Source organism: Aptenodytes forsteri, unplaced genomic scaffold (genome assembly GCF_000699145.1).
Source record: "Aptenodytes forsteri isolate BGI_AS27 unplaced genomic scaffold, ASM69914v1 Scaffold184, whole genome shotgun sequence".
NCBI classification, from domain to species: Eukaryota; Metazoa; Chordata; class Aves; order Sphenisciformes; family Spheniscidae; genus Aptenodytes; species Aptenodytes forsteri.
In genome coordinates this window covers 1,482,569-1,509,756 of record NW_008796078.1, presented here as the reverse complement: position 1 = coordinate 1,509,756, position 27,188 = coordinate 1,482,569, and the positions used below count along the sequence as shown (strand labels likewise).

At 35.9% G+C, this 27,188-nt stretch overlaps 1 protein-coding gene across 1 annotated transcript in view; it reads right to left on the bottom strand.

Moving 5' to 3' along the window:
• Nucleotides 1–27,188, bottom strand: part of RHBDD1 (rhomboid domain containing 1) — a 55,645-nt gene that overhangs the window by 19,813 nt on the left and 8,644 nt on the right. Inside the window, exons 2-6 of the mRNA XM_009286678.2 lie at nucleotides 26,435–26,953; nucleotides 22,941–23,073; nucleotides 13,019–13,107; nucleotides 11,296–11,346; nucleotides 6,247–6,366 (exon numbers count right to left, since the gene is read on the bottom strand). Of these exons, the coding sequence (XP_009284953.1) occupies nucleotides 6,247–6,366; nucleotides 11,296–11,346; nucleotides 13,019–13,107; nucleotides 22,941–23,073; nucleotides 26,435–26,867 (826 nt within the window). The 5' untranslated portion in view covers nucleotides 26,868–26,953. The remainder of the gene's footprint in view (nucleotides 1–6,246; nucleotides 6,367–11,295; nucleotides 11,347–13,018; nucleotides 13,108–22,940; nucleotides 23,074–26,434; nucleotides 26,954–27,188) is intronic.

Here is a 27,188-nt window from a genome sequence, read left to right as displayed (position 1 = left end):
TTGCTTTAAAAAATAAAGTTAAAAAAAACAACAAACCACCAAAATACTCAAAATTTAAGACATGAGTGCATTCTTTTTTTTTAAGCACAGAGACTAAAGGAGACAAGTCTAAATCCAGCATTTCCAAAATGCACTATTTAAAGATACATAGCAGTATCCTTAAAGGCCAAGCGTGTACAAAGCTTAAAACAACTACTATTACATGTACTGTAGCATTTCAGAAGGAATTAACTAGACCACATTTTTGATTTAAGATCTCTAATCTGGACAAAAAAAATACAGCTTGTTGACATACAAGTACATGAGACCTGGATTTGAAGGAGTTGCCAATTCTAGTTGTCCATCCCATCTAACTTCCCCTACTGCACTGCTACTGAAGCAGAAATAGTTGAACTATGAACAAAGATGCTTCTGAGCTCTCAAGTTTCACTCCAGTATTTTTCATCCAGTCCAATATTTTTTAGGCAAACTTAAATGAACACCAGTTTAGGTAACAAAGGGCAGTAACTGCTTCAGTTGTCTGAACCTAACTTGTTTGTGTAAATAGAGGTTTTCCAACAGAATGATTTCATTGTTTTACAAAACTATTCTTTCCACCACGGTATTTCGTAGGTGCTAATTGGTTGTGGTTCTATTTTAAAAGATAAGCCCGTGATGAAAGGCTTAGTGCTGCTTTGTTGTACCTATCTGGTGAACTTTTATAGAATAATAGAATCATTGAGCCTCATCTACACGTCTTTTAAATACTTCCAGGGATGGTGACTCAACCACTTCCCTGGGCAGCCTCTTCCAATGTTTCACCACTCTTTCAGTAAAGAAATTTTTCCTTACATCCAATCTAAACCTCCCCTGCCGCAACTTGAGGCCATTTCCTCTCGTCCTATCGCTTGTTACTTGGGAGAAGAGACCGACCCCCACCTCGCTACAACCTCCTTTCAGGGAGTTGTAGAGAGCGATGAGGTCTCCCCTCAGCCTCCTTTTCTCCAGGCTAAACAACCCCAGTTCCCTCAGCCGCTCCTCATAAGACTTGTTCTCCAGACCCCTCACCAGCCTCGTTGCCCTTCTCTGGACACGCTCCAGCACCTCAACGTCCTTCTTGTAGTGAGGGGCCCAAAACTGAACACAGTATTCAAGGTGCGGCCTCGAATTTTATTGCCATTATCAAGAGAATAAGGACTTTTTTTGGTTCTAATCTTCAGTAAATCTGTTTTATCCTACATCAACTACTATTTTTATGAAGAGACAGATGGAAGAATATTGCTATACATTTATTAAACATTTACAATAGAATTCTGGCTCTGCTTCTTGTTGCAAGCAGTCTGCTACTTACACTGAGCATACACCAAAACTTTGTGTGGAAATGATAAAAATTTACTGATTTAATTTCCTGGAAATTTGCCTCTAGAAAGTGCTGGTGATCAGGATCATAGAGCATGGCTGCAGTTTTAGAAAGATATTTAGAACAAGAGCTCTACTCGAGGGGGAGAGCTTTTTTCCAAAAAGTTTTGTTGGGTACCCGAGACCATACACAGTCTGAATTTAAAAAAAAAAAAGATAAAGTTGGACTTTAACAATCAGATGCAAGTCCCAGCATATGACTTTATGAAATGTATTTTAATCTGATATCATGCACTGCACATTCGAGCATATAATCTATTTCAAGACAGAACCATCATAGTCAAATGTGATGACTGGCATTCCTACAATTGCAGAAGGGAAAGATAACACTGTGTGGAAAAAAAAAATTGAATTATACAGCATTTTTCTATAGTATTATCACATCAGTTTCATTCTTATTACAATGTTCCATGGATTTAGCAAATTTTATAGACTAATAATAAAGAGTCCAGTCTCAGTAGAAGAAAACAGAAATGGGAACCCTTAAAAAGTCAGAGAACAGGTAAGCCAGATGCCTAGATATTTCCTAACTACACCGCAAATGTACCTATGACTAGCCCATACTTGACCATCTAAAAACTTCGAGTGGATGAGGATTTTTTTGTTTTGTTTTAAATTAGAACTGAAGAAATGCATATATAGACATTTTCACTGTAAGATATAAAAGGAATATCTATATATGTATACTTAAAGATACTTCTCTTTAATCGCAAACTATAAAGACTATCACCTACATGTTTAAAGAGCTTAGTCTTAAGAAAAAGAGGAAAATTCCTTTGTGCAGAGACATGAACTTGCAAGGGATTCTTAACATTATTGAGATTGAAAGACAGACACTGAGAAGTTCAACTCACAAAAAATCCCAACACCCACCACAACAAAAATCCAAATCCACATCCCACTAATCAAGATATTTCTTCTGAACAGAATAGCAAGTAAACAATAGAGAAGAGATATGGTTTACTGGGGTTACATTAAGGACGGCTGCTAATACTAGTATTAAACAAAAATGGCAGCCATATATTTTAACTTCATAGTAAAACCATATAGTTTAAATATCAAAGGCTATGATTTTTTTAAATCCAAAATTATTTTCCTGACTTAACTAAGGGAAGAATTATTGCAATTTGTAACCAAATACAGAATTACGAGACTAAGAATGAAAATTAAAAAAAAAACCCCACCAAAAAACAACAAACCACTTTGAAGAAAAAAAATTAATGCTGTTTAAACCAATTCTTGTTTGAGACAACAGCATATCTAAAACTGGGAATGGAAAGAATATAAATAATTCCTTTTAGTAAATGGACCTAAATCATTTTGACAGTTTGATAGTCTTAAAACTGATGCCTACATAAATCCCATAAACAAGCCTAGCAATTTCTTTTGTTGCATTAGATACTAATTATTATTATTTAAGAGATGTTCAGGATATAGCATAAAAATAGAATTGCAGTTCAGGAATGCCTGACTGCGGAATAAGCAGAAATTCAGTACCTTTATGGTGGGTTTAGATAACCCCTGTATAGGATTATAGAAGAGTAACTACTGAGCTTAAATTCAATGCATGTCTTAATACAAATCAGTTTTCAGTTGTGGACAACTGATACCAGGAAATTCTGTACTATGCCACTGATTGTTTTAATAGCTTAGTAGGATACTAACACAGTACTTCGTAAGAATGGAACAACATTCCAAATCCGTAATGGTACATTTTGTGGCCTAAAAACCGGGGGGGGATCAATCGAAATTACTGCAATACTTTTTTGTCCAAGCTACAGAGCAACTGTGATGGTTTAAATGTCATAGCTGGGGGGTGGTGGGGGGGGAAGATTAATAAGGAAAGAGAGCCCTAAATTTTGATTGCAGTACCTGTTTTTACATCCATTTAACTATCTATTTCAAATTATTTTATGTAATTTTTTAGTCATGTTAAGTACCTGTTTCATCATCCATGTAATTGCAAGCAACTGTGAATGTCATGCTTTAGGGAAAAATGTATTGCATTCAACGGACAGTGCTCATTCAAGCTAATTATTTTCCAAACAAACTGACAGGGAAGAACTTCCTAATTGCTCGTTAGCACAGTAAATTTCACCTCATCCTTTGTGTCACTAAAACAGGTATGATCAATTACATACTCCATATTACTTCCTTTGTGAAATAAGGCATCTGCTTATAGGCAAGCTTAACCTTTAAGCGGTTTGTTTAAGGAAATATTTTAAGAGTTCAGCTCTAAAGTCTTGCTTTTCCAAACTAAAGTGCTCCAGCAGGTAGGAGAAAGAGGTGCAAAATTAAAGCACTCCTGTGAAACCACTGAAAACAACATCTATATATATTTGATCACACCAAACTAAATTGGAAACAATATACAATGATACATTTTCCCACTTCACTTATCTGTGAGGCTTAAAAACTATAACTAGCACTGAAAACAGACACTACCATAGTCTTAAGAAATGCTGCTGTCTCAAATTGAAGTTAAAAATGTGACTTGGTATGCCACAGTTATCTACCAGTGAGATATACTTACTTAGGGATGCTATTTAATTTCTCTCTCATGTTTCATCAAAGGGCATTCTCCAAATCAGAGTATATTCCCTCTTAGAGTTGAAAACTTATCTTTGTCCAAAACCAACAAGCAGACAAAAAAATACCTACTTACCTATAGTGATGTAGATTACTTAAGGCTACAAATGAAAGCTGCAGGTGTTCCACACTGATACATGAAAGCCTTTAAAGTGTATACTATCTAGTTTTTTATATTATCATAATTTTGTCGTTGTTTGTATTTTTTCCTTGACAGTTTCAAAAAACCACAAACATGGCTCATTCTTGCAGATAACATTTCAAAACGCTTACTATTAACAGCTTTGAAGGATTTCTTTCTCAAACTCAGTGTTAAAAATGATGTAAAATGTCATCTAAAAACAACAGTAAAATAAAAAATATCCCTTACAATAAAGCTAATTTTAGACCCATTCCTTCCCAAGATCTAGTACTTACATAGGACAACATATTGATATGACTTTGTTAATTTTTAAAAATTCTTAAGACAGCATGAACAGTAACTAATTTACTATCTTCTGCCGACAAACCAGAGGGACTAAATGCTATTTTATTGATTTATTTGAAAGCTAATATTCTCACTATCTTCTAAGTTTTTCAGTACAGTTTGATTGAAATGGGACTGCTGAGATTGCAATCGTTTCTAGAACAAATATATTACAGGAATAATCTTGCTGTAGAAAATGTGTTGTTTTTTTTAAAGTTTCTAGCTTCACAATATTGAGGGACAGTTAGACAGAACTATGGTTAAAGAACAAAGGTGAACACAAAAATGAAGATAACTAGAAAAAGAATTACTTAACCTCTCCCTAATTACCCTAAAAGTCTGCTCTTCTGCCTCCCAGGTGACTCTCACAATAGATGCAAATTTAATAAAGCAAAAAGCTGTATTTACTTTAAAAATATGTTAATGAATTTTTCAAACTGGAAAAGCCTTTTCCTATCAGAATCTTGCCTCATCTGCTGCCTTTTTAAAACCATCTTCCAGATAACGACATGTTCTTCGTAATAAAAAATAGGATCACAGAAGGTGTGAAAGTAAAAGTGATGATGATTTGTCAAGATACTCATTTTCATATTTTGCCTGGTATTTCTCTGACAGACATAACACAGTGGTGTAAATTAATTTTCTGAGCAGAGATTTATGAATGGCGCTCCGCATTTTAAGGGTTGCAGTTACAAGTAGAGGCTTCTCTATCTTTTTCCTAATGAATGCTTCCTTGCACCCAGAAAGATAGACTACCAAGATTATGAAAAAGGAAAACGACATTGAGAAGATATTCAGTCAGGTTATTATTTTTGTTAAGATTAAATGTTACAGCTTCACCAAATTTAAAAGAAATCTTTCAGATTTCTTAAGTTAAGGAGCACCTAAAGCCTTTGGCTGAATTCCCAAAAGAATCCATATTGACATGCAACAGATTAAAAAGGAAGCAATGTTTGATATGAAAAACGATCTCAATACCAGACAACATATACTATGTTCATTTCTGCCCTTTCTTTTATCACTGTAATACCAAAATTTTGCATAACTGTGTGATGTAAATTTTACACATGATGCTCTAATAATGTGCTGTCAGTCCTATTAAACAGATTTTCCCTCAAGTCTTGAAGTTTTCAGCAGCTGAGAAATAGATTCTACAAAGTATTCTTTCCCTCTTGATTTCAGTTGCATTATAAAAAGATAAAATATATCCTAATGAATGTATTTTATACTCATTTAACTAATAAATTTCAGTGAGAAACAAACACCATTTTTATTTCTAAACATTTCTATCTTTTTTTTTTTTAGGTCTTTCAGCTAGCTAGAATATAAGCTTCCTTTAAGGTAGAAAAGGACAGTGTGAAGAGTAAGAAGTCAGTACATTGGCTTGTCAAATTTGTATAAAAAGCAAAAATATACAGACAGAGGACGTTTAAATATTGGCAACATCAATTCTTCTATTATACCACTTCATACTACTTTTTAGAGTATTGTAAGATTTTTTTGGCACAGCAACTTAGTTTGCTTTGGGGTTTTTTGTTATAAAAGCATTTCTTTTACTATAGTAGTAGGAAGGTAATCAAACAGTAAGCAATTATGAATATATGGAATCACACTAAGAGAATGATACCGCAATCCTCACGCTGCATTCTCTGAAAATTCTACGAGGAAACTTTCATCTGTTTCCAAAGATATGTCCAAAATACGGAAAATAATGAGCCTCATCTTTCCCCCCTCCTCACTCCCTTCTCAGTATGAATCATAACTTAAAATATAAAATGCAATAAAATTCCTACCTCTTTCATTAAGACTGTTTAGCACTGCCCTTTCAAGCTGTTCTTCTTCAGTAAGCCCACCTGTATAATCATAATAGCTCCTTGGCGTTCTGTATTGATAACCTGGATAGCCATAATACTCTGTAAAACAAATACAGAAAAGAAAATAAACTGCTGCTACTCAATAGGAGAGTGTCAAATCAGATATTATCTTTATGCTATCTTTCTTCCACAAATTATTTTAATTTGGGAAAGAAAAAAAATTATTAAGATTCAATTACTTATACAATATATGCCACGAATCAATTTCTAATTTACAAAGCCAGACTACGGTTACAGGAGAGAGAGAAAAACAACAGAAAAAAGATGGATCAAACATCTCAGTTTTTTTATAATCGTTATAAATAAGTGTCACAGTATTGCCATTATTAAGAAGTTTCACATAGAAATTGAAAGACACTTTTCATCAGCTCCTTCTAACATTTAATTGTCAATACTCAGGCACCTTATTAATGTTACTAGAAGAGCAACAACAAAACAGGTAGGCTTCAGGCTTTTTCCCACCTGTCTCTCACTCTCTCACTTCCCCCCAGCATCCATAAACAATACATGCCAATGTCATCATAAATTCAAGTAATGTTTGGTCCTAGAAAACACACGGGAAAAGATTCCTGCAAATTTTTGCAGTAATGTATACAGCCAATATTGTGCTATTGCACAGCTACATCTGCCCTGGAAAAAAAAACACCACACCGTAGATCTCATCTAATGTCACAATCACTGTATGTTGCCTGCACTACTGACAACCAAGAAATTCTGACCATTTGCAAAGTTTGTCAAAATCAAGCACAAACAAACCATCATCCACCCAAACACATGGGATTTAAAAGAAAAAAAAATTACTTGGCTAGAGAATTGAGCGAGACTCTCTTCCTTTTAATACAATCTGATCTTGCCTGAGCACAGAAAATCTAAACTGAGAAAAACTAAGGAGAAAAGTCCCATTTTTCTATTTCATTTTTGCATCTTCAAAACACAAAGCTTTGGGTGATACTTTAATTTCTCTTCCAGACAGCTGGACAGGGGATTTTGAAGTACCAAAGTACAGAAATGTAGCCAGTTTCTTCCAACTGATAGAAAACGTACAGAAGTTTTTCAAAATGAAATAATTAGATATATTTTTGTATGAAACAAATTCTGCATCCCATTTCTCTTTATCTTCAGATTATTAGCATCGATGATAGCCTTGTGTTATCTCATTAGTTATATGGATTCCATGTAACCTTCTTGTGGAGTTTCTGTGATTAGTAACAAGCACAGACTATGAAGTGAGGACATATAAATAATTTCTTTTAAAAAATGATTGTGTTAAAGAAAAAAATCCCAAGCTCTAGAACCTTCAGACAAATAAAAATAGGAATACCCTATCTTAAAGTTATACAGGAAAAGCAGGAAAAATTGAACAGAGTGACTGCACACTATTCTATACAGGAATATATATATTCCTTTGTGCATATTATACAAATATACCTACATATATTTTATATACACATGTATGTGCACACGGACGTATGTATTCATATATACATAATACACATACATAGAGGAAAAAAAATGTAATTCTGTCCATTTGCAAGTTTTTCCTTTTTGGAACATACAACTGACATAGGGATAATTTTCATACATCTGCAGTGAACACTTTGTATTATCCTCCAGTAACCTGAAATTCTGCCATTTCTCAAATGATCGGCAACTCCTCTGGTTAGAAAAGATCATTCTTATTTTTTAATCTGTATGAATTACAGTCATATTTTTAACAACCTTTGAAAGCCTTTAAGTCATACTGGCTACATTTAAGAGCCATAATTTTGCAGAAAAATAAAACTGACTGCAGGATACCATTTAGCTGTTATATATATACACTTTGGATGCAATCTTCATGTATTCCCCTCATTCCCCTCTGCATTATGTTAATCTGAATGAACATTTTCTCAGCTATAAATTTATTTTCTGGAGGCTTCAAAACTGCATGTAAGAAGACTATAAAAATTCTGGTAATAAAAGCATGAAATTATCTGATGAAAGAAAAAGGATGTCATTTTAAGTTTGTTCTATTACTGTAAATTTTTGTATGTTTGATGTTTTACACTGTCATCAAGTTCTAAATGCTCAGAAAGCCATAATCTTTTATTTTACAACAAGAAACAGTTCAGTAACATTGACATGTTCAAGGTGTTCCTATTAATCAAAATAAATGTCCTAATACTTTATTCATGAATTGCATTTAGAGAAAACCTAATTCAGTTATTAAATACTGAATGTGTTAAAATTACACTTAAAATCATTTTTTTCTTCTAAAGCTGTTTCCTTGTACTGTTTCATAAAATCTGTTCTGACCGTAACTTCATCTATTTTTCTATTTAAATCGGTATTTAAGGGCAGATAGTAATAAATCAGCAATACCAGAAAATGAAAAATTAATCAAGATAAGGATGTACTGTATATGCATCATTAGCCTATGACACTAGAGAGAGTTTTCTTAATCCACAGATGGCCAAATTTGTTACATATATCATACACCAAGCAAAAGGGTAAATCTTCCACAAAGACTTCTGCAAATAGGATGAAAGACAATTGCAAAGTATATACACAGGGAATGAACATAACAAATATACGTATTTTTTAAATTGCAATTGTAAGTCACTTTAGAGAAATGAATTTAGTACAAAAAAATATATATATAGTTACATCTAAAGCCAAGCTTGGAAGACAGGATAATTCAGGTTAACCCTCTCCTTTACCTCCCTTTTGTCCACAACAACTCAAAGCAACAGCATGGCTACCTCGGGGACTGCCCAAGACATGCAGTAAAACCCCAGACTTCTTTGTTATCAGCATACTGAAGGTTTTTTTCTTAGGTGCTATGTAGTCCCCCACCATGCTAGATATATTACATGAATTCTCTTCCCTTTTCCCTGCTTAGGAAGAGCTGGAAAAGAAAAAGTAAAGGGCTATTCATAATCTGCTCCTATTCCACAAGGGTGGTCTTTTACACCCACCCAAGCTCCAACCAGCTGGTGTTTGTACAGTGGCTGCAATAGATGATGGAGCTTAAATGTCAAGTACAAATTCTTATCTTCATTAGCCACTAAAGTACCTTTTCTGATATAAATCTTTAGAGTTTCCACCCACCCTGCTATACTGGAATACTGAAGGAAGACTTAGTCTTTATGAACGTGGAATAGAGAGCAATGCAAGCAGCACACCCGGGCCCTGGTGGACTGTGAACAGTACCTGTAGCCAGGTGAACGTCTTTAACTGGGCTGAGACTGCCAGCCAGATATATGTATGATGTATGTATGTATATATATGTATGATATATGTATGGATATATTTGTATGATATATGTATGGAAACAGATAGCTCATGCTCACTACATAGTCTATGTTCACATCCTTCATTTCACAATATCACTTTTGTTTTATTTCTTTACTGGCCTTTAGATCAAGTCTTTTTTGACTTGAGAACTGGAATAATGGAGATCTTGCGTAAATATACTTTTAAGTTACAACAATCCTTGTTGCTGTTGGTAAGGAAAGTAGGTTAAGATCTTTTCGTTAGGAATTACAAAACAAATGCTTCAAAAATACTCAAGGGCCCATAATTTTGCTTGTGGGAATTATTTAACTTACTAAAACTGGAGGTAGATCATGGAAAGCAAAATCCATCATGGAGAATAAAAGCAGCACTAACTTTGGCTCACTGTGGCTCAGAGTAAGCACTTTTCACTTATAAAATATGACTATAAAAAATAAAAAAATCCTGCATGACTAAACATCAGAAAACAGTGAGAATGATCAAACGTATGGAATAGCTTTCATATAAGCAACAATATAGACTACAGCTTTTCAACGAGAGAGAAAAGATGACTGTGGTGAGTATAGGACTGAAGTCTATAAAACCATAAAGAATATCAAGACAGTACGTAAAGAATGAAGGTCTGGTTTCCCTTCCCAGAGAAGAATTAATGTGCATCAAATGAAATTAGCAGCTAGCAGGTTCAAAGCAAACAAAAATGACAGATTCTACATCAGGAACTAAACTGTGAAATTCCTCTTCTGTGATGTTGTAGGTGTTAAAAAGAGTTCATGCCGATTCAAAGAGCTTTTGACAAATTCACGGAAGAAGAATCCATCATGGGCTATTGAAGACAAAATTCCCCCATAAAACTTCCTGCTGAGAACATCTTTAAGCCACAAGCCACTGCACACTGGCAGATATCTGAGGGACTTATCACTATATATTTACCCTGTTCTTACAGCAGATGTCTAGGAAAGAGTATAAATCATTGTAGGAGATAAGATACACTAGGCTATGCATCCCTTAGCTTTGATCCAACACACAGCCCTTCTCACAGCTGGCTCCTCTTCTGTCCCTCCCAGACAAGGTCTCCACCTATTATTTCTATACACTCCACATGTAATGACTCAACATTCTGCACGAGAAGTGAACCAAACGTGCTACATTCAAAGTATGCTAGTATTCCAACTATCCACCTATATACTGTGAAGATAGCCTAGATTTATTCTCGTGAGGAGTGGGCTTTTTGCATGTAAATTACTTGATTTACAAAAAGTGTTCAAAGGAAGAAGGTCTTTGTGGGAGGGGGGAAAAAACATCCTAGAATGGAATAGATAAATTTGCCAGATCAAGGCAGATTTACCAAGATTCAAAGGGCTGCTTTCAGTAGACACAATTTCCCCTCTGCTGCACCTTCTGCAAAAGGGATGGTATTTCCCCAGGGTAGCATTTTATGAAGTCGTGACCTTAATTTGAGGTTTAAAGCCTCTTGTACAAAATACATCCACACAGTTCCCTAAAAAAGAAAGGTGAGACATGGCCAGAGAAGTAATACAAGTTTAGCAAGTATACATATGTGCAGAATATTTTGTATATTATGTATGTTTCCATTTAACTAGCTCCTCCGTAGGTTTTCTATCATTAGCAAAAATGATGTCCCTATTTTTAAAGCTGGAATAAGTTTTTAGGGAAGCGGGTGAGAGTACTCACCTGAATAGTAGTCCCTTGGCCTGGCAGGGTCAGTGAATGAAGAAAGGCCACCTAAATATAGGAATAATGCATGTACTATTAGAATAAAATAATCACATTTTCTTTCTTTATAAAATACAAAATCAAATTTAAAGTACTCTTTCTTTCAGAGTCTGTTTCATAAGATACAAATATGAAACAATGGGTACCTATGAATTTTTTTGGCATCAGTGAGAGAATATAGTATTGGTAAGCTTGTATGTTGTTCCAGATTTTATAGTAGTGTGCCATGTTTAAGCAACATACCCATGTAGCCTAGAAAAATGCAAACCAACCTAACAAACGTTCTCCAGAACGTATAATGAAAAATTTCTGCACTGAGATTGTACATTGGTAAAAATGGGTTAAAGCACAGAAAACCAAGGACTGGAATAACACTGCACTGTTTCTGCTCTGCTACACAGGAGAAAAAGACGACCTGTGTACTGGAACACTCCCTCCAGGTCTTTAGTCACACAGCAACCTTCAGAGCAGCAGGATCTCCATAGCATGTTTCGCTAACAGTACCACGGCTTTTATCACAGAATCCCAGAATAATTCAGTTTGGAAGGGACCTCAGAAGGTCGCTAGCTCAACTCCCACTCAGAGCAGGGTTAGCTATGAGATCAGACCAGGTTACTCAGTCAGGACTTTATCTTGTCAAGTCTTGAAAACATCCAAGGATGGAGACTGCAGAACCTCCCTAGGCAGCGTGATCCGATGCTTGACTGTCCTAACAGTCATCAGATAGCCCCCCCCACGCCACAGAAACATGCAATATTGACATTTAACTAATGTGACACTTCATGTCTGTTCACTCCAGTGGGGTAGGAAATCGGATGCTTCGGTCACTATTTTTCCACTTAAAACTGCTAAACATATATGAATTACAGACTGTATCACCAAACTGCGATAAAACCTCCTGTGAAAAGCATACACATCTGAACAAATAATTTCCACTACACAAACACCAAATCCATGGTCAAATTGATGGCACAGTCATGAATAAAGCACTCAATATATTAAGTAATCAGACGTAAAAAACCAAATATTCTAACAACCAACCCCAGCACAGCTGTTGTGACAGGGCTTAGACTTCCAATTAAAACACTGAAATTTATGGGAGTGGTGATATAAAAGTTTGCAGGGCTGTATTTAAAACGATTGTTAGACTAAAGATGTCTAAAAATATAAAATTTTTTAAAAATAAGTATTACTACAATATGAAAAGCTGTAGTAATACATTGTTGGAAAGCTTGAGAATTCTGGTAACAATTTCTCAAGTGTCCCACAACCTTTTTCAAACTGTAGGGACTTCCACTAGAATGGACGCAAGTAGTAGAAATCAACACGGAAACATACTGTGTTCTGGCATATTTTTATGGCTTCACCACACTTCATTTAAAGTGAAATTTTCATTTACATCTTATGTGAAACATTTTATTCTAAACTAACATTTGAAAAGAAGGGTAAAAGGTATTCCTCTAATTAAAAATATCTGAAAGACACAATTAGTGGTTCTTATCATCCATATTTAAGAAAAAAGAGTTGTTTTTTTCTTCTACGTTCACTTTAATAATCAGCAGATCTTCAATTGCCGAAAAACTTACTGGAATGGCCTGAATTTCTATATGCAAGACTTACTGAATTTTAAAAATAAAAGTGTCTCTTATGCAGATTTTACAAATTGAACAAAATTATATACCTGCACAGGCTTTCATGATCTTTTTCAGAGGTCCCATAGTGTACATCAATCCAACAAGAATCCCTGCCAGATGCCCAGCAAAAGAAGTCCTACAAAAAAGGAAAATCTGTGAGTGATGGAAAGGAAGACCTTTTTTGTAGGGATCCAGAAGAGGGAGTGCAGAATTTGTTGTAACTGAGGAAGTCCCTGAGTGAGACCAAGCACAGAGAAATTACTTGCCTGCAAGGACATAGTGCCAAGTTTTCTTTCTTCAGAGCTACCATAAAGTTGCTAGGTATATACAGTTACAGAAAAGTATCTAACAAATATCCCGAAGAAGCTGGAAACTAATTGGAGAGATAATTTTAAGTGCTTGTTTAAAGGACAGAATATCGTTTCCCTAAAAGTATTTAAAGTCAAGACTTACCGAGGTAGGAAACCTGCAAGGACATAGTGCCAAGTTTTCTTTCTTCAGAGCTACCATAAAGTTGCTAGGTATATACAGTTACAGAAAAGTATCTAACAAATATCCCGAAGAAGCTGGAAACTAATTGGAGAGATAATTTTAAGTGCTTGTTTAAAGGACAGAATATCGTTTCCCTAAAAGTATTTAAAGTCAAGACTTACCGAGGTAGAAAACTAGTTTTAATCTATAAAAAAGTAAATCCACAGAATTATGCTGAAATGTCTAGGTAGGATCTACCAAAACCATTTAGTTTCAGGTGAAAGCATAAATAGAGTACTTTCTACTGCACTATCAATACAATCCTACAATTAGTCTGAGATAAGCATGAATGCAGATCTCTTGCAATCTTTGTAACACAGTACCTTAAAAATTAGAAGAACGAGTGAAATGCTGAGATCCAAATTCTTTTCTATACATACCAATGATTTCTTAAAAAAAGATCATTGTCCATTAGCATATAGAATGAAAAGGCTCTAGAGTCTTTTGAGAAATCATCAACATGGAAGCGTATGTTTACAGTAAATAAGGAGATTTGCTCCAAGTATTGCCATGACCGTGCAGTACTCTAAATTCATAAACCAATTTTCAGCATTCAAATTAAGAGTTAAACTCTCGTGTTTAATCAGGTCTAGACATTCATTAAGACTAAAGTCTTTTGAGTTTAACCAGGTTTCAACATTATTTGTAAATTGTTCACCTCTATTATGAAGTTAAAGACGCCAATACACTAAACGTTAAGATTTTCCAGTATATGCAATTATAAATAACTCAGTCCACTGGATTTATACTGGTTGTCCAAAGATTCAAGTAACATGAGCTTTTTTGCCTCTATAAAGCAGAAATGAAACTTCTGTTTAATGTAAAAATAGATTTAAACATTACGCTTTTTACATTCCCATCAGAAATCCAAGAGAGTTACACAGATATACACTCATGACAATACAACTTCCAGGCATCACTGGTAAAAATACACAAGAAAATGCATGTGTCACTAGAGGGAGATAAAGATCAAATCTAAATTCACTCTTTTGCCACCTACTTAACCACAAACGTGTGTTCTGTTACGTAGAGCTGCGGTTCTCTCCCGTCAGTAGCCAACAATTTTTTTAAGAGTTACACATAAATGCTGATGTGGAAATTTATAGGTAAGAGGTAGTTAGCAAAATAAAGTATCTATAAGGAACTGACTTTCCAAACAGATTTTTCTGGAACAGATTTTCCAAATTTGTGAAAAATGCCTGACTTCGAAAATGTCTGTACACAGAAAACATTAAATACTTCAAGATGCCTTACTCTAGACATCACCAACATAAGATTGATTCACCTATATTCCTGGCAGTGTTTTAAACAAATTTTATGCTCATCTTGATTTATCTGAGCACAACACTGTTCCACAAAACCCAAAATCAAGGTCTTTGCTTGCAATACAGTGAAGCGGTATATTTACACAATATGAATAATCAAAAACCTTCAACTTTAAAGTGTTTAGGGGGATAATTTCCACTTCATGTCTATTGAACAGGCTAGTGTACTAGATGCCTAAACACTATTGACTGTTTAATTATAAATTATATTCAAGGAGTAGAAACTTACAATGAAAATGTTTAAACAGGGTTTTCTAAATGAAAAATAATATCAGATACACTGTCACATATATATACTATCACTGACATGCAGAAAATTAGTACATTTGATAAATCACATGAAATTTTCACCATATGCTGTCATAAAATTAATTTGAGTGTGATCAACAGTAGCACCATTACTAAGGAAAAGCAATTCTGTAGAGTACAAAAGGACAGCTTCCCTTACATTAACAAAACGCTTTATGTTACAGCCAGGTTAAGCAAACACCACTTCATTTTAGGACATGTTACATTGTAATTTACCTAAATGATAACTTAATACCTTTTTTTGCTAATGCTTGGTATCATTTGTAGTATAGAAAACATCTTTATAGATATTTTCCAAATGTAACAACTAAAACATACAGATAATACGCTATTTAAAAAAAAAAAGTTTTATTAAAAACTTCTAACTTTGTCAAAACAAATAAAAAAATATAACTATGCAGCAAAATTCTGAAGTAGGTAACTTGTGTCTTTTCCCAGCTGTTTTGAGGATGGGTAAGGTTCCAGAGGACTGTAAGGGTATTTCTATATTAAGTGGGGGGGCAGGGAGAGAACTAGAGAAGGAGGAGGACTCTAGTCAGAAGGCTACAAACTAATCACTATCTTCTGTTCCCAGATAAAACTATTTGTTCAACAATTACTAGGACACATAATTTGTGGATACAACCAAGGTAAGAACACCAGAAGCAGAAAACAGATTTGTCAAGAACAAATCATGTCAAATCAATCAAAATTCCTCCTTTGACAGGGCAACAAGCCTCATGGAAAGGGAGAATTAGCAGATGTCACATGCTGTAAGAATGCAGCACTGTCTCACAGCATTTGTCATAAAGAAGACTTAAAAACCTTAAACTCTAGAACTACAGTAAGCAGATCCCTAAGTGGTTGGTAAGCCTGACTTAATACTTACCAGTGATTCACTATCAAACTTAGGATATGAATCAAGCGGATTTCTGCAAGAGTCTATTCCAAATATTATTTACAAATGACAGGCTAAGAGAAGCTGTAAGAGTCACTGGAGATGGCATTACAATTTAAAGGAACCTTGACAAAATTAAGTAGCTGTTTGGAAAAAATAGTGTGCAATTCAATAAAGACAAATACGGAGTTCTGAACGTACCACAGAAATCATCAACTATACAAACAGGATAGAAGTGACTGGCTAGTAGGAGAGCTTCAGGATAGAACCTGGGGCACACAGTGAATTATGCAGTAAAGCACGGATCAACATGTCACACCACTGTAGAAAAGACAAGTATTTCACTGGAAATATGTAAACAGGAGCACTATCTGGAAATAATATGAAGTAGCCTTCCACTCTACTCAGCAGTGGTCTCAGCTGGAGAACCGAGCCTACTTTTTGCATACGGCACAAAAAGAATCATAGAATCATTGAGGTTGGAAAAGACCTCTAAGATCATCGAGTCCAACCATCAACCCAACACCACCATGCCCACTAAACCATGTCCCTAAGCGCCTCATCTACTCGTCTTTTAAATACCTCCAGGGATGGGGACTCCACCACTTCCCTGGGCAGCCTGGTCCAATGTTTAACCACTCTTTCAGTAAAGAAATTTTTCCTTACATCCAATTTAAACCACCCCTGGCACAACTTGAGGCCATTTCCTCTCGTCCTATCGCTTGTTACTTGGGAGAAGAGACCGACCCCCACCTCGCTACAACCTCCTTTCAGGTGGTTGTAGAGAGCGATGAGGTCTCCCCTCAGCCTCCTTTTCTGCAGGCTAAACAACCCCAGTTCCCTCAGCCGCTCCTCATAAGACTTGTTCTCCAGACCCTTCACCAGCCTCGTTGCCCTTCTCTGGACACGCTCCAGCACCTCGATGTCCTTCTTGTAGTGAGGGGCCAAAAGAAGAGCAACAAAAAAACAGAGAGCCCACAAAACAACTTCTGAGAAAAGACTGAAGGGATCACAATCACGTAAGTCTATTGAAGAATTCTCTCACAGATACAACAATCTTAAAACATGGAAAAGATTGTCACAAATAGGAATGAATACACTCGCCACATTCTCCATCCATAGGATAAGAAGTAACGGACATAAGTCACAGCAAGAGATTTAAAAACATTTAAGTAGCAGAACAGGCTGCCTGGAGAAACTGGGGTGTCTCCGTCTGGATGAGACAGAGGCCTCCCAGATCCTGCTGGGTCCAGGGCCCATTCTCTCCCATGTTTGCCTCTGCTTCGCAAGGGAAAATGAGAGGGCTACTAAGATCCTGCAAAAAGCAATCACAGTTTATTATAGTGATGATCTTTAAAAGTGCATTAGACTAAATATTGATAATATAAATTATATATACACACATATATATGGTTGTATATAAACATATACATGTTTGCCCTTCTGAAGTTATCACCCAGAGCATTTGTTCTGAGATCAGATTCACTCAGATCCTCTATAATCTTATTTTATAAAGAAGTAGACTGAAATTATTCAATTTAAGTAAATTACATAAAATAACTGTTTTACACATGCAATTAGTGTTCTTCCATCCACATGCCTTAGTCCAAAGTGGATACTCCTGTTTCCAATGAACTTAAATATATTTGAACAACTAATCCTGAATAATACTTCAGTGTCACTCTTCTTGACATTTTATTACATTTTACAGTGAATTTTAGTTTTAAGTAGATTGCCTTTTCTAAAAATTTGCATAATGGATTTCTTGCCTATGAGGCTGTCTGAGTTTTATCTGCAGAAATTGAAGTTAATGGCAAAACTACAACTGTTTTCACAAGGTGGGACTATATGCAAAATTTAGAACTAAATGCCATGGATTTTGGCTGAAAAGAAATTACTAAACAGCTTACAAAAAGCACAAAGTTGTCTGAAGAAGTCTTGTCCAAGCACATATTGCCCAGGCTCCTTTCACTTGTATTATAAATTCCACTTCTTTCTTGTCTAATCCAGAAACCTGAGGTTACTCCTATTTTCTGCTTTTTATATACAGTAAATAATCCTGGATATCATTAAAAACTCTTACAATATCACCGATAAAGCATTATCAGCAGATGCCAAAATAGGCTTTTTACACTATTCATAAAGTCTTGACTGGAATGTATGTTTTACTAGGTAAAAATTGCCTGTTATTTTTCAGTTAGACTAATGAAGAAACATTCTCCCAATTGCAACATGATAAACTACTGCCTTTTTTCCTGCTGGTTAATAAAGAAAAAATGACAGATAATTTTTTGTTCACAGTACAATTTTCAGTTTCTACAATACAAGCTGAACTTTGAATGGGAATAAAAACAGGGTCCTTGACTTTTTAAATTGCATGGTTTTTTTTCAATAAATGTCAATGAGCTTTATCAATATTAACTAATGTTCTCCCTCGTACAAAGAAATTCAAACGATGTCTCATTTAACTTTTTGTTTGAAAATGTAGATATCCCTAGAGATCTTACTTATCTCAACCATTCACTTCATACTAATGATAATTATGCGGTATGTCCAAATACTGTTTCCTGAAGACATTTGCCATCAAGCTGACGTGCATGTTACTTCAGAAAAATCCTCTAAACAGAATTAATTACACATTTTCATTTGGCTGTTTAATTTCCATGAAAACTGGTATCACTAGAGGGAATACCATTTGGACTGCATTTGCTTTTCATGTAGGAGAGATTCTGGCCCAATATTTACAAGCCTCTCAGTATTAATTTTTACATTAATATTGTTCCAGTATCCTTACGATGAATTCTAATCAATTCCTCACTGTTGGTGAATTTATCTTGAATTGTTTCAATTCTGTGGTGTCAGTCACCTGACTCAACAAATGAAAACAGAGCAAGTCTACATCCGTCACAACTTCCGTAACTCCTTCCTAACAGCAAACCCCAAAGTCTGGCAGGCATTATTATTTACGCATGCAATTCTACCACAAGACAAAGCCACTTCTTAGCAACAAAAGTATGTCTTCAGCTTAAGCCATTGCTGCAGTCTTTTGTGAAAAGATCTTATTTCCATGTATCTCCTATTCCAAGGCTAGGCTAGGAAGCATGCATTCACTGAACAAGCAAACAAAGGAATAATATCAAAGCGATATACTACAAGAATCTAGACCAACTTCATTTTTGAAAAACAATGAATTTTTTGAGACCATGGGAATCAAATCCATGTATTTATACATAGTTTATTTCCAAACTAACACAGGCACAGTCACCTGCACATGCCAGTTTAAACACTTTGCTAGAAAATTTAATCTTGCTTAGAAAGTAGGCCATGCAGTCAATTTACCAGTGCTAAACAATCCACCTGAATGCAAATTAAACCAAATTAAATGATTGCATAAGTAAAAGTCAACTTCTTTTACACAGCCCTATACAGGAAAATGCCATTGCTTCTTTAAATGCCAATGGCAAACTTGTTAGCAATTTTGTAACACGTTGGGAAAATAGCATAGAAAAGTAAAAGCTAAGTTTGACAAAAGAATGAAAGGCTATCAAATGGTTCTCATCATGTAATGCCATTCCTGTCAAACCTAGAGTTTTTTTGGTTGATCAGTTGTTCTTAGCCCTTTTGTTCCTGAGGAACAGTTCTCATCAATAAACAGCATAATAAACAGTTCAACAGTAAATCTGATTGATAACCAGTGATGACTCAGTGATATCCCTAAGCATTAAACAAGTGAGAAATTAAAAAAGCAGATTAAATAGGAAAATAGATACACACAAAAGATCTCATAAGGTTAAGTTTATTAGAGCTATGCAAAATACTTGTATTCACACCAGACGCTGTACCAGGGTTGAGACTGAGAAGAGTACAAGGCAAAATAATCAAAATTTAAAACCGGATTTGTCAAAATAGGTTCTTGTATTTTCAAATATATATAAATTATTTTTTGTTGCTTTTGGTTTTTGTTTTTTTATGAAGCTCAGTATTCCTATTATGTTTACCTGTTTTGATCATGATCTGCTTTGAGATTTTGGTTTCCTCTGGATCCTTGAATCCAGGTGAAAGGAAGCAACAACTAATTGTCATTGTTGATTCACTATACATTACAACTGTGTAACATTTTCAATTGTCAGCTATGAATGCTTATGACAATGATGTACATCTCTATTGCCAAATGTTGCTGTGCTCTTGTTCTTGTGTGGGACAGTTCTCAGTTTGCAGTCTTCTCTTTTTTTAAGATTAAGAACTCTAATAAGCATCTTAAGTTGCCAAAAAAGAAAAAGTCAACAGAACTGGCTCAGATCAACACTTATCAATATAGTTTATTTCGAAAAAGTTATGAAGAGAAACTTGGAAACAAGCTTAAGGCTGGAACTAATTTAGAAAATAGAAAAAACTCAAGTAAGAAGAATTATACACTTTATGGATTGCATCATCCACAGATCTGGAAAACTTTATCAGACAACTGGAAGTCAGTAACTACAAAACCTGTCAAAACAGACATCAAAAGGAGGCCTAGAGAAATGCCTAAGTCAGTTTTCAGAGATGCAGTGAGCTACAGAAATGTTAGACATCTCTGAGATTCTCTGAACTCCAGAATAGCAAGTCTCACTATTTCTGACAAACTGCCAAAAGAGCAATTCTGGACAGTCACAATATCAAACCTCAACATTTCTGAATGCTGAAAAAAATAACACCCTCTACTCTTCTCCATTCCTAGCTTTCCACTCTCCCATTATTTTCATCCTTTGTTACTCTTAACTTGCTGAAAAAGAAGTTCGTCCAGCTTCCAACCCCAAAGTGTCATCTTTGTCAATCTGACAAATATTTGAGTTAGTTCAGAAACAACCTGAAAGATAAGCTTTTCGTTTAATAGTGAGTATAGGTAAAGCACCTCCATGTAAAAGGGATAGATGACTTAAGATACCACATGCACAATTCTGGAAGAGGCACAGAGGTTAAACATAAGATAACTTTTCACATGCCTGTTCTTCCATCAAAGAAATAATCCCAATGATTGCTTTAAAAAGCTGACATCTCAATATCCTTACTTTACGGAAGGCAAAGAGTAGAAGAATATTACATGTTTTTTAAAATTTCCCCATAACAGAAATATTAATGAGAAGGAAAAGAATTAACAGATGCCAGTAAAACCCTAAATCCTCTCCTAGTACACAAATCAAACTTCTCAATAGCCTCAATGTTACTGTTGAATCCCTCACTGGTTATGGATTCTCAGGTGATCCTGACACATCATTCCACTAAGGCAGGTCCAAATTTATTGCATGTCTTTCTGACTGGACAGAATTTTGGCCCAATTCCTGACCTCTTATCTATTCAAAACTAAATTATGCAACTTGATCTACAAAGGGACACCATTTAATCAGACGCTTCAAATATTACAACATGCCCTGAGCAAGCAGATGAGCAGGTAAGAGCAATGTTCTGAGAGCAACGATTGTTATGGTTCATTTCAAGGCAGTTGGCAGTTACTAATTAAACATGTTGTGTTCTGGGACGTGAATTTCTGAAGATTACTACTTGTTTTCTATGGCCCCCATCACCATTTAAGTGCTGTGAAATTGTCCTAACTATCAAGATTCAATGTAACAATGCAGAGGTTCTTTAGACCAGGCAGCAATCTAAGCTTCCATAAAATTATGAAAAGGTTTTTGACTTTATTTCTGGACCTTCTATACACTTTCTACCCCAAAGACATTTCTGCAGTAATGCAACTGAAAAACAACAGCACCCAACCACTAAACTCATGTTTTTCCTCTACCAGATACAGTACGATATGCTCATGGTTTTACTTCAGACATAATGTTCTTTCATTATTCTTCAATAATAAAATAAACCATAGTATTAAACGTATCACCAAATAAAAACTATGTTCAGCTAAAACAACAGTTTATATTTTTTAGAAGAATGTTTTTAATGCACTGAAAACTTTGCTTTTATACTTGTAGTAATGCCATGCAAGTGACCTCTCAGCTCACACTTAAAATTGCATTTGGAACAGAGCACTCTGTAGTTCTTCCGTCTTTTAACCTAGGATTCCTTGCTGCAGTCAATCAGGCAGTAAGTCATAAAGCAGTAAAACCAGTGTTTAACATAAGTAATATCTGAATTCTCATTCTGGTCTAGGAAATCTTCTATCTAGTATACCATAGCATCTGACGAGGAGTATGTCAGTATTGCTCCCCTCTTTTTTTTTTTTTAAATCTTTCTGAAAAGTGGGAAATTGTATATGAACTGTGACTTGGTAGTTTCTAAGTTTGGTGTCTGTACTTTGCATATATTCTCCAATATGATTGACAGTTACAAAATATTATACAAGAAAATTACTGATTTGCCACTAGAACTCCAGAAATCAACTGCTGAAGAAGAGAAAGGCACTATTCTCACAGAGGTAGGGGCAGATAAGCTGTGCTGGCAGAACTGAGCACACAGGAAAGTTGAGGGAGACGATCAGCAAGACTGCAGGACAGCGAAACTGCATAAAATTTGCGGAATACTGGACGATAGCTTTATCATAAATTACAGGAGTGGCTACAACAAATGGACAGAAGGGACTAGGACAGAAATAGCAAGCAAACAGCGGAATGCTGTTTTGCTAATGAAGCCCTTGGCACTACAGTATATTAGTTTGGTTACTTTGCTGAAAACGCACATCCCTTTTCCTTGCCCATCAACTTTTGTTATCGTCTCTCAAATACTTAGTAATACCTTCTGGGCACAGGATTTCAGTTTTTTATTTTGAAATGTGCTCAAAATAGAGGGTGTTAAGGAAAAAAGCAGACTGTAGCCTCAACACTTAATTGTAGCCCCAACACTCCATTTGGATACCACATACTTCATAATACATTTCAAACTATTTCAGATAGCCCAGATCTCTTCTCCTAACTTTGAAATATTAAATGCACTTACCCTGGGGAGATTAAATGAATAGCCACCAGCTCCACCCAACAAGCATATTTACTGGGTATCCGCAATCCAAGGACACTGCTGACTCTTCCTGGATTGTAATGGTTGTTAAGAACCTTCAGAGCAAACAAGACTCCTGCAAACAAGAAGAAATCACATAGAGAGAAGTACTTGTGCCCAAATAATAGAGAAATGCAAACAACTTAACTACTGAAATTGAAGTACCATGCAGTTTCACAGCACCACGAAGCATACTGTTGCATGCCAGAACAACAGTTCTAAGCTGTTTTTTCAGTGATACTTTTCGGTGACTTAAAAAAAAAAAAAGGATAAAAAATTACATATTTGTATAACAGCCAATTCTAAGTTGCTTTTTAATATGCCTACTCAATGTAGCTATTCAGGTATTCAAAACAATACAAACATAATTTTAAAATGGGAGTTCTAGTTGAAATAATTGACAAAATTATTGAACTCAAAAAAATGTTCCTTAAGTTGAGAAAAGCCATTACTGAAAACAAGACAAACAGATGCATGTGAAGCTCAACAGTAGGCTCAAATTCTGAATTAATGGAAAATCACCTTACATATACTCCAGAATCATTTGTTTCTGAAAAAGAGTAGATAAATCACCTTTAATCACAATAAATAATCATTCAATTCTAATCGACTGCAACTGTTTTATCATGCAAGCAATAGCTGATATGACAGAATAAATTCACATAATTTATTGGAACTTCCAAAATGTTTTTCAAAAAGTTCCTCTCAAAAGAAAGCACACACAGTTGTTTGGGAAAAAAAAAAGTCTGAAAAAAATCGACAAGGAAAAGATTTGACATGGAAAAGATAGCAGAGTTGAACATCAATACAGATATACTAAATAAAAACATGAAAAAGGTTTCCCTCCCCTTCCAACGCCATAGAAAACAAGAGATAGCAAAATTCCTTAATCTATCTAGTGATGTAACTATTGTTATTCTAGGATCAAATATAAACAGGAATGTGTGTATACACATACACATACACACATGCTCACACACTTTGCTGCTGATAAAACTCGACTTGTTCGGAAACTATAAATTTACTAAAGGCAAGAAATATTCAGTAGCAGCAGCATAGTTCAGGAGTCATCTCCATCCAATCCACCCTTGGCTTACGAGAACCCTGTCTCTACAGCTTCAATTTTTATTACTTTTTTTTTTTTTTCCCAAAGGTTTAAGTGTCCATTGCAACTGCCTGACCTGGTGTATTGTCAGGTTCCACCCAGGGGGACAAGGGGCAGGCCTGTTTCATCCATTTAAAATAAAATAAATTAAAAAAAAAAAAAAATCCAGGCATCCTAAAACTCTTAAAACCTGGTACAGTGAATGTGTCACAAATATGCATACAGATTGGCTCTTAAAGAAAGAGTTACTATCAGGAAAATACTTGTATTTTCTTCAACAGCTGTTCCATATACATGCCACTTGCCCCAACTGAAAAGAAATTACCTATGCTGAAGGTCATGTTGAGAATGTTGAAGGTTTAGAAAGATCAACTATGGATACTAACTCTGTCAGAGCTACTTTAATCTGCTGCCCGAATAATGATCAAATGCACATGCACATAGGCTGCAGTCCCACATTTCCAAGCTTGGAATACTCAAAAGATGCTGCAGAGGGTAAGTCACATCAGAACAGGATGCAATACTCGATGCTAGATCTGAACTATCTATCTTTCAGAACATGTAAATTGAAATCCAATTAGGTAATCCCTAAATTGACAAAAAGCTTGATTTTTTGTCCTCTGCACAAATGGCTTAGTAGATTAGAGGCTTAGTGCCACTCTCTTTTTAGTTCACCAAAAAATCCAAAATACATGCTCCAGCCAATATTGTAGTGTGGCTGATGTGAGTCTCTTGTAAGGAATGAAATGGGGACCCAACCTGGCCCATCACCGATGCTTGCCCTGCCTGCCAGCGCCACTGCTGTTCAGTAACTTGGTCCCTTTTGCCGTAAAGCATGGGAAGCCGTAAACCTGCATCACCTGGATAATTATATCACTAAATCTAACTTCCCTTCTGTTGGTTCAAGGAAAGGGACATATAAGTTGCTATCTGGCTAAGTGAGAAGCTGGAGACTAATCTGGTGAAAAAACCTTACAGTGAAATCTCAGCACTACCCAATTATATGGTAGTATTATATTCCCAGTTATATAGTATAAAGAAGGTTCATCATAAATTCTTGAAATATTCACCCTTCTCATTCCTAGTAAGAACTGGGTTGATACTAAGCTGTTTTAAGGTATGGACTGATAGGAACACACAGGAAAAACCTCACATGTGTGGTGCATTATATAAGTGAATACCCAAACCAGATACTTCTTCACAACTTCTAGGTCTCAACTCCTCACCCTACAGTCTAGGATGATACAAGAAAAGAGGTTCAAAAAGAAGCTCGATGGCAGCACCTCCCAGTTGTTCACAGAGAATAATATTACAGAGCACACTTCCCCCACGAATCACTCAGCAACAGCTGGAGTACCATATAAGAGCTAACCCTAGAAAGTCCAGCTGAGACTGGACTGAGTGTACATTATTTCAGTCATTTCACCACTAATAATAAATATTCAGTAGGGTTCTGCAGTCACTGTTAGGGAACAGTGAGAGTGAGGTGCTCCTCAAGGGAAGGGTATCCAACGGGAACAGGGAGGCAGACAGGCGGCAACCTCCCCAGTAGGGGCCCAGTCCCATAGTCCTTGAGCAAAGTGCACAGGGCGGGCTGGTGAGCAGGGTTGGCCAGGAGCCCAGATCACCAGGCACATCTTTGTGACAAAGCAGGGCCAAGGAAAGTCAGGAAGTGAAATCAGGGCCCGGGTCAGAGAAGCACATGGCTAGGCACAGATGAAATGCAGCTCAGACAGGGACAACACAGAGGGCTTGAGCTTAAAAGCAGCTGCTGAGCAATGGGGGAAAAAGGCCCCTGGTGAGGTTTCTCTCAGCCATCTCGCACACCTCTTTCCCCATTAGTCTGAGGTGGGTCGCAGCTGCCCCATATCAGACCTGTCCTTGAGCACAGGCAGCCAAACCCCTCAGGGGAAGAGGTTGCACTCAGGGCCCCTACAGCCACCATAAAGGCCAGTATTAGAACTGGGCACGTCTCCTCACCAAAGGGCAGGTGACCAGAGAATATCTGAAGCTCCAAATGAGCAACTATCAGGATGTTCCAACTATTACCAATTCAAATACCACAAGAAACCAACCCTCAGAGGTGTTGAAGCACCTTTCTTGGAGGTTGAAAAGGAGGGCTTGCCTTCTAATGCTAGATCCCAATGACAGCATGAATACAGCATGTACCTAAAGTACATGCTTTAAATTAAAAAATAGGATAACTTTATTGACATAACAACCACATACATGCATAATGTACATCTATCCATTTTCTGCATTCAGATATTGCTATATAGTACCTATAAATATTAATTTTACATATGTAAATTGGACCAACTATGTGCCTTACCTGAAAAACCTACAGCACAATTCATTTCGTATGAAGGATCATCCAGAATTTTCACAAGCATGAATTCCAGCACCATATAAACAACTCCAACCAGCACTGAAAATACTGCAATTATGTATGCAAACCATATGCTCTTAAGCTTTTTTTCCAGCATTATCCCCTTCCAAAGCATGGAAATCATGTTATAATATAAATGCCAGTCATCTGCATGGTGGACAGGAGAAAGCAGTAAACGCTGCCAGTTCCTTCTGTAGAAGCCTTCATTTACACTGATACACACTTCAAGCAGCGGCCTCACAGGATTCAGAAAGAGAAAAATATTCAGTGCAAGTACCCCAAGAGTAACAGAAGGAATGTTCTGGAGTCCAACTTGAGAAATTTGATAAAGCAGCAAAAGCAGTCCAGCATTGACTCTTCCCTGCCTTCGTTGCATTATTACTTCTTATTCAAAGAAATGTGAAGATTATTCCAATTTCTAGTATTTTGTTCGAATGCAAAACCATACAAGTTTTGGAAATTCTGAAAGAAAAAAGATAACTGCATTATTACACATTGTCATGGTTTAACCTCAGTCAGCAACCGAGTACCACACAGCCGCTCGCTCACTCCTCCCCCCTGCCCCGGTGGGATGGGGGAGAGAATTGGAAGAGCACAAGTGAGAAAAACTCATGGGTTGAGATAAAAACAGTTTAATAATTGAAATAAAATAACAATAATAATAATGTAATAATAATAATAATAATAATATACAAAG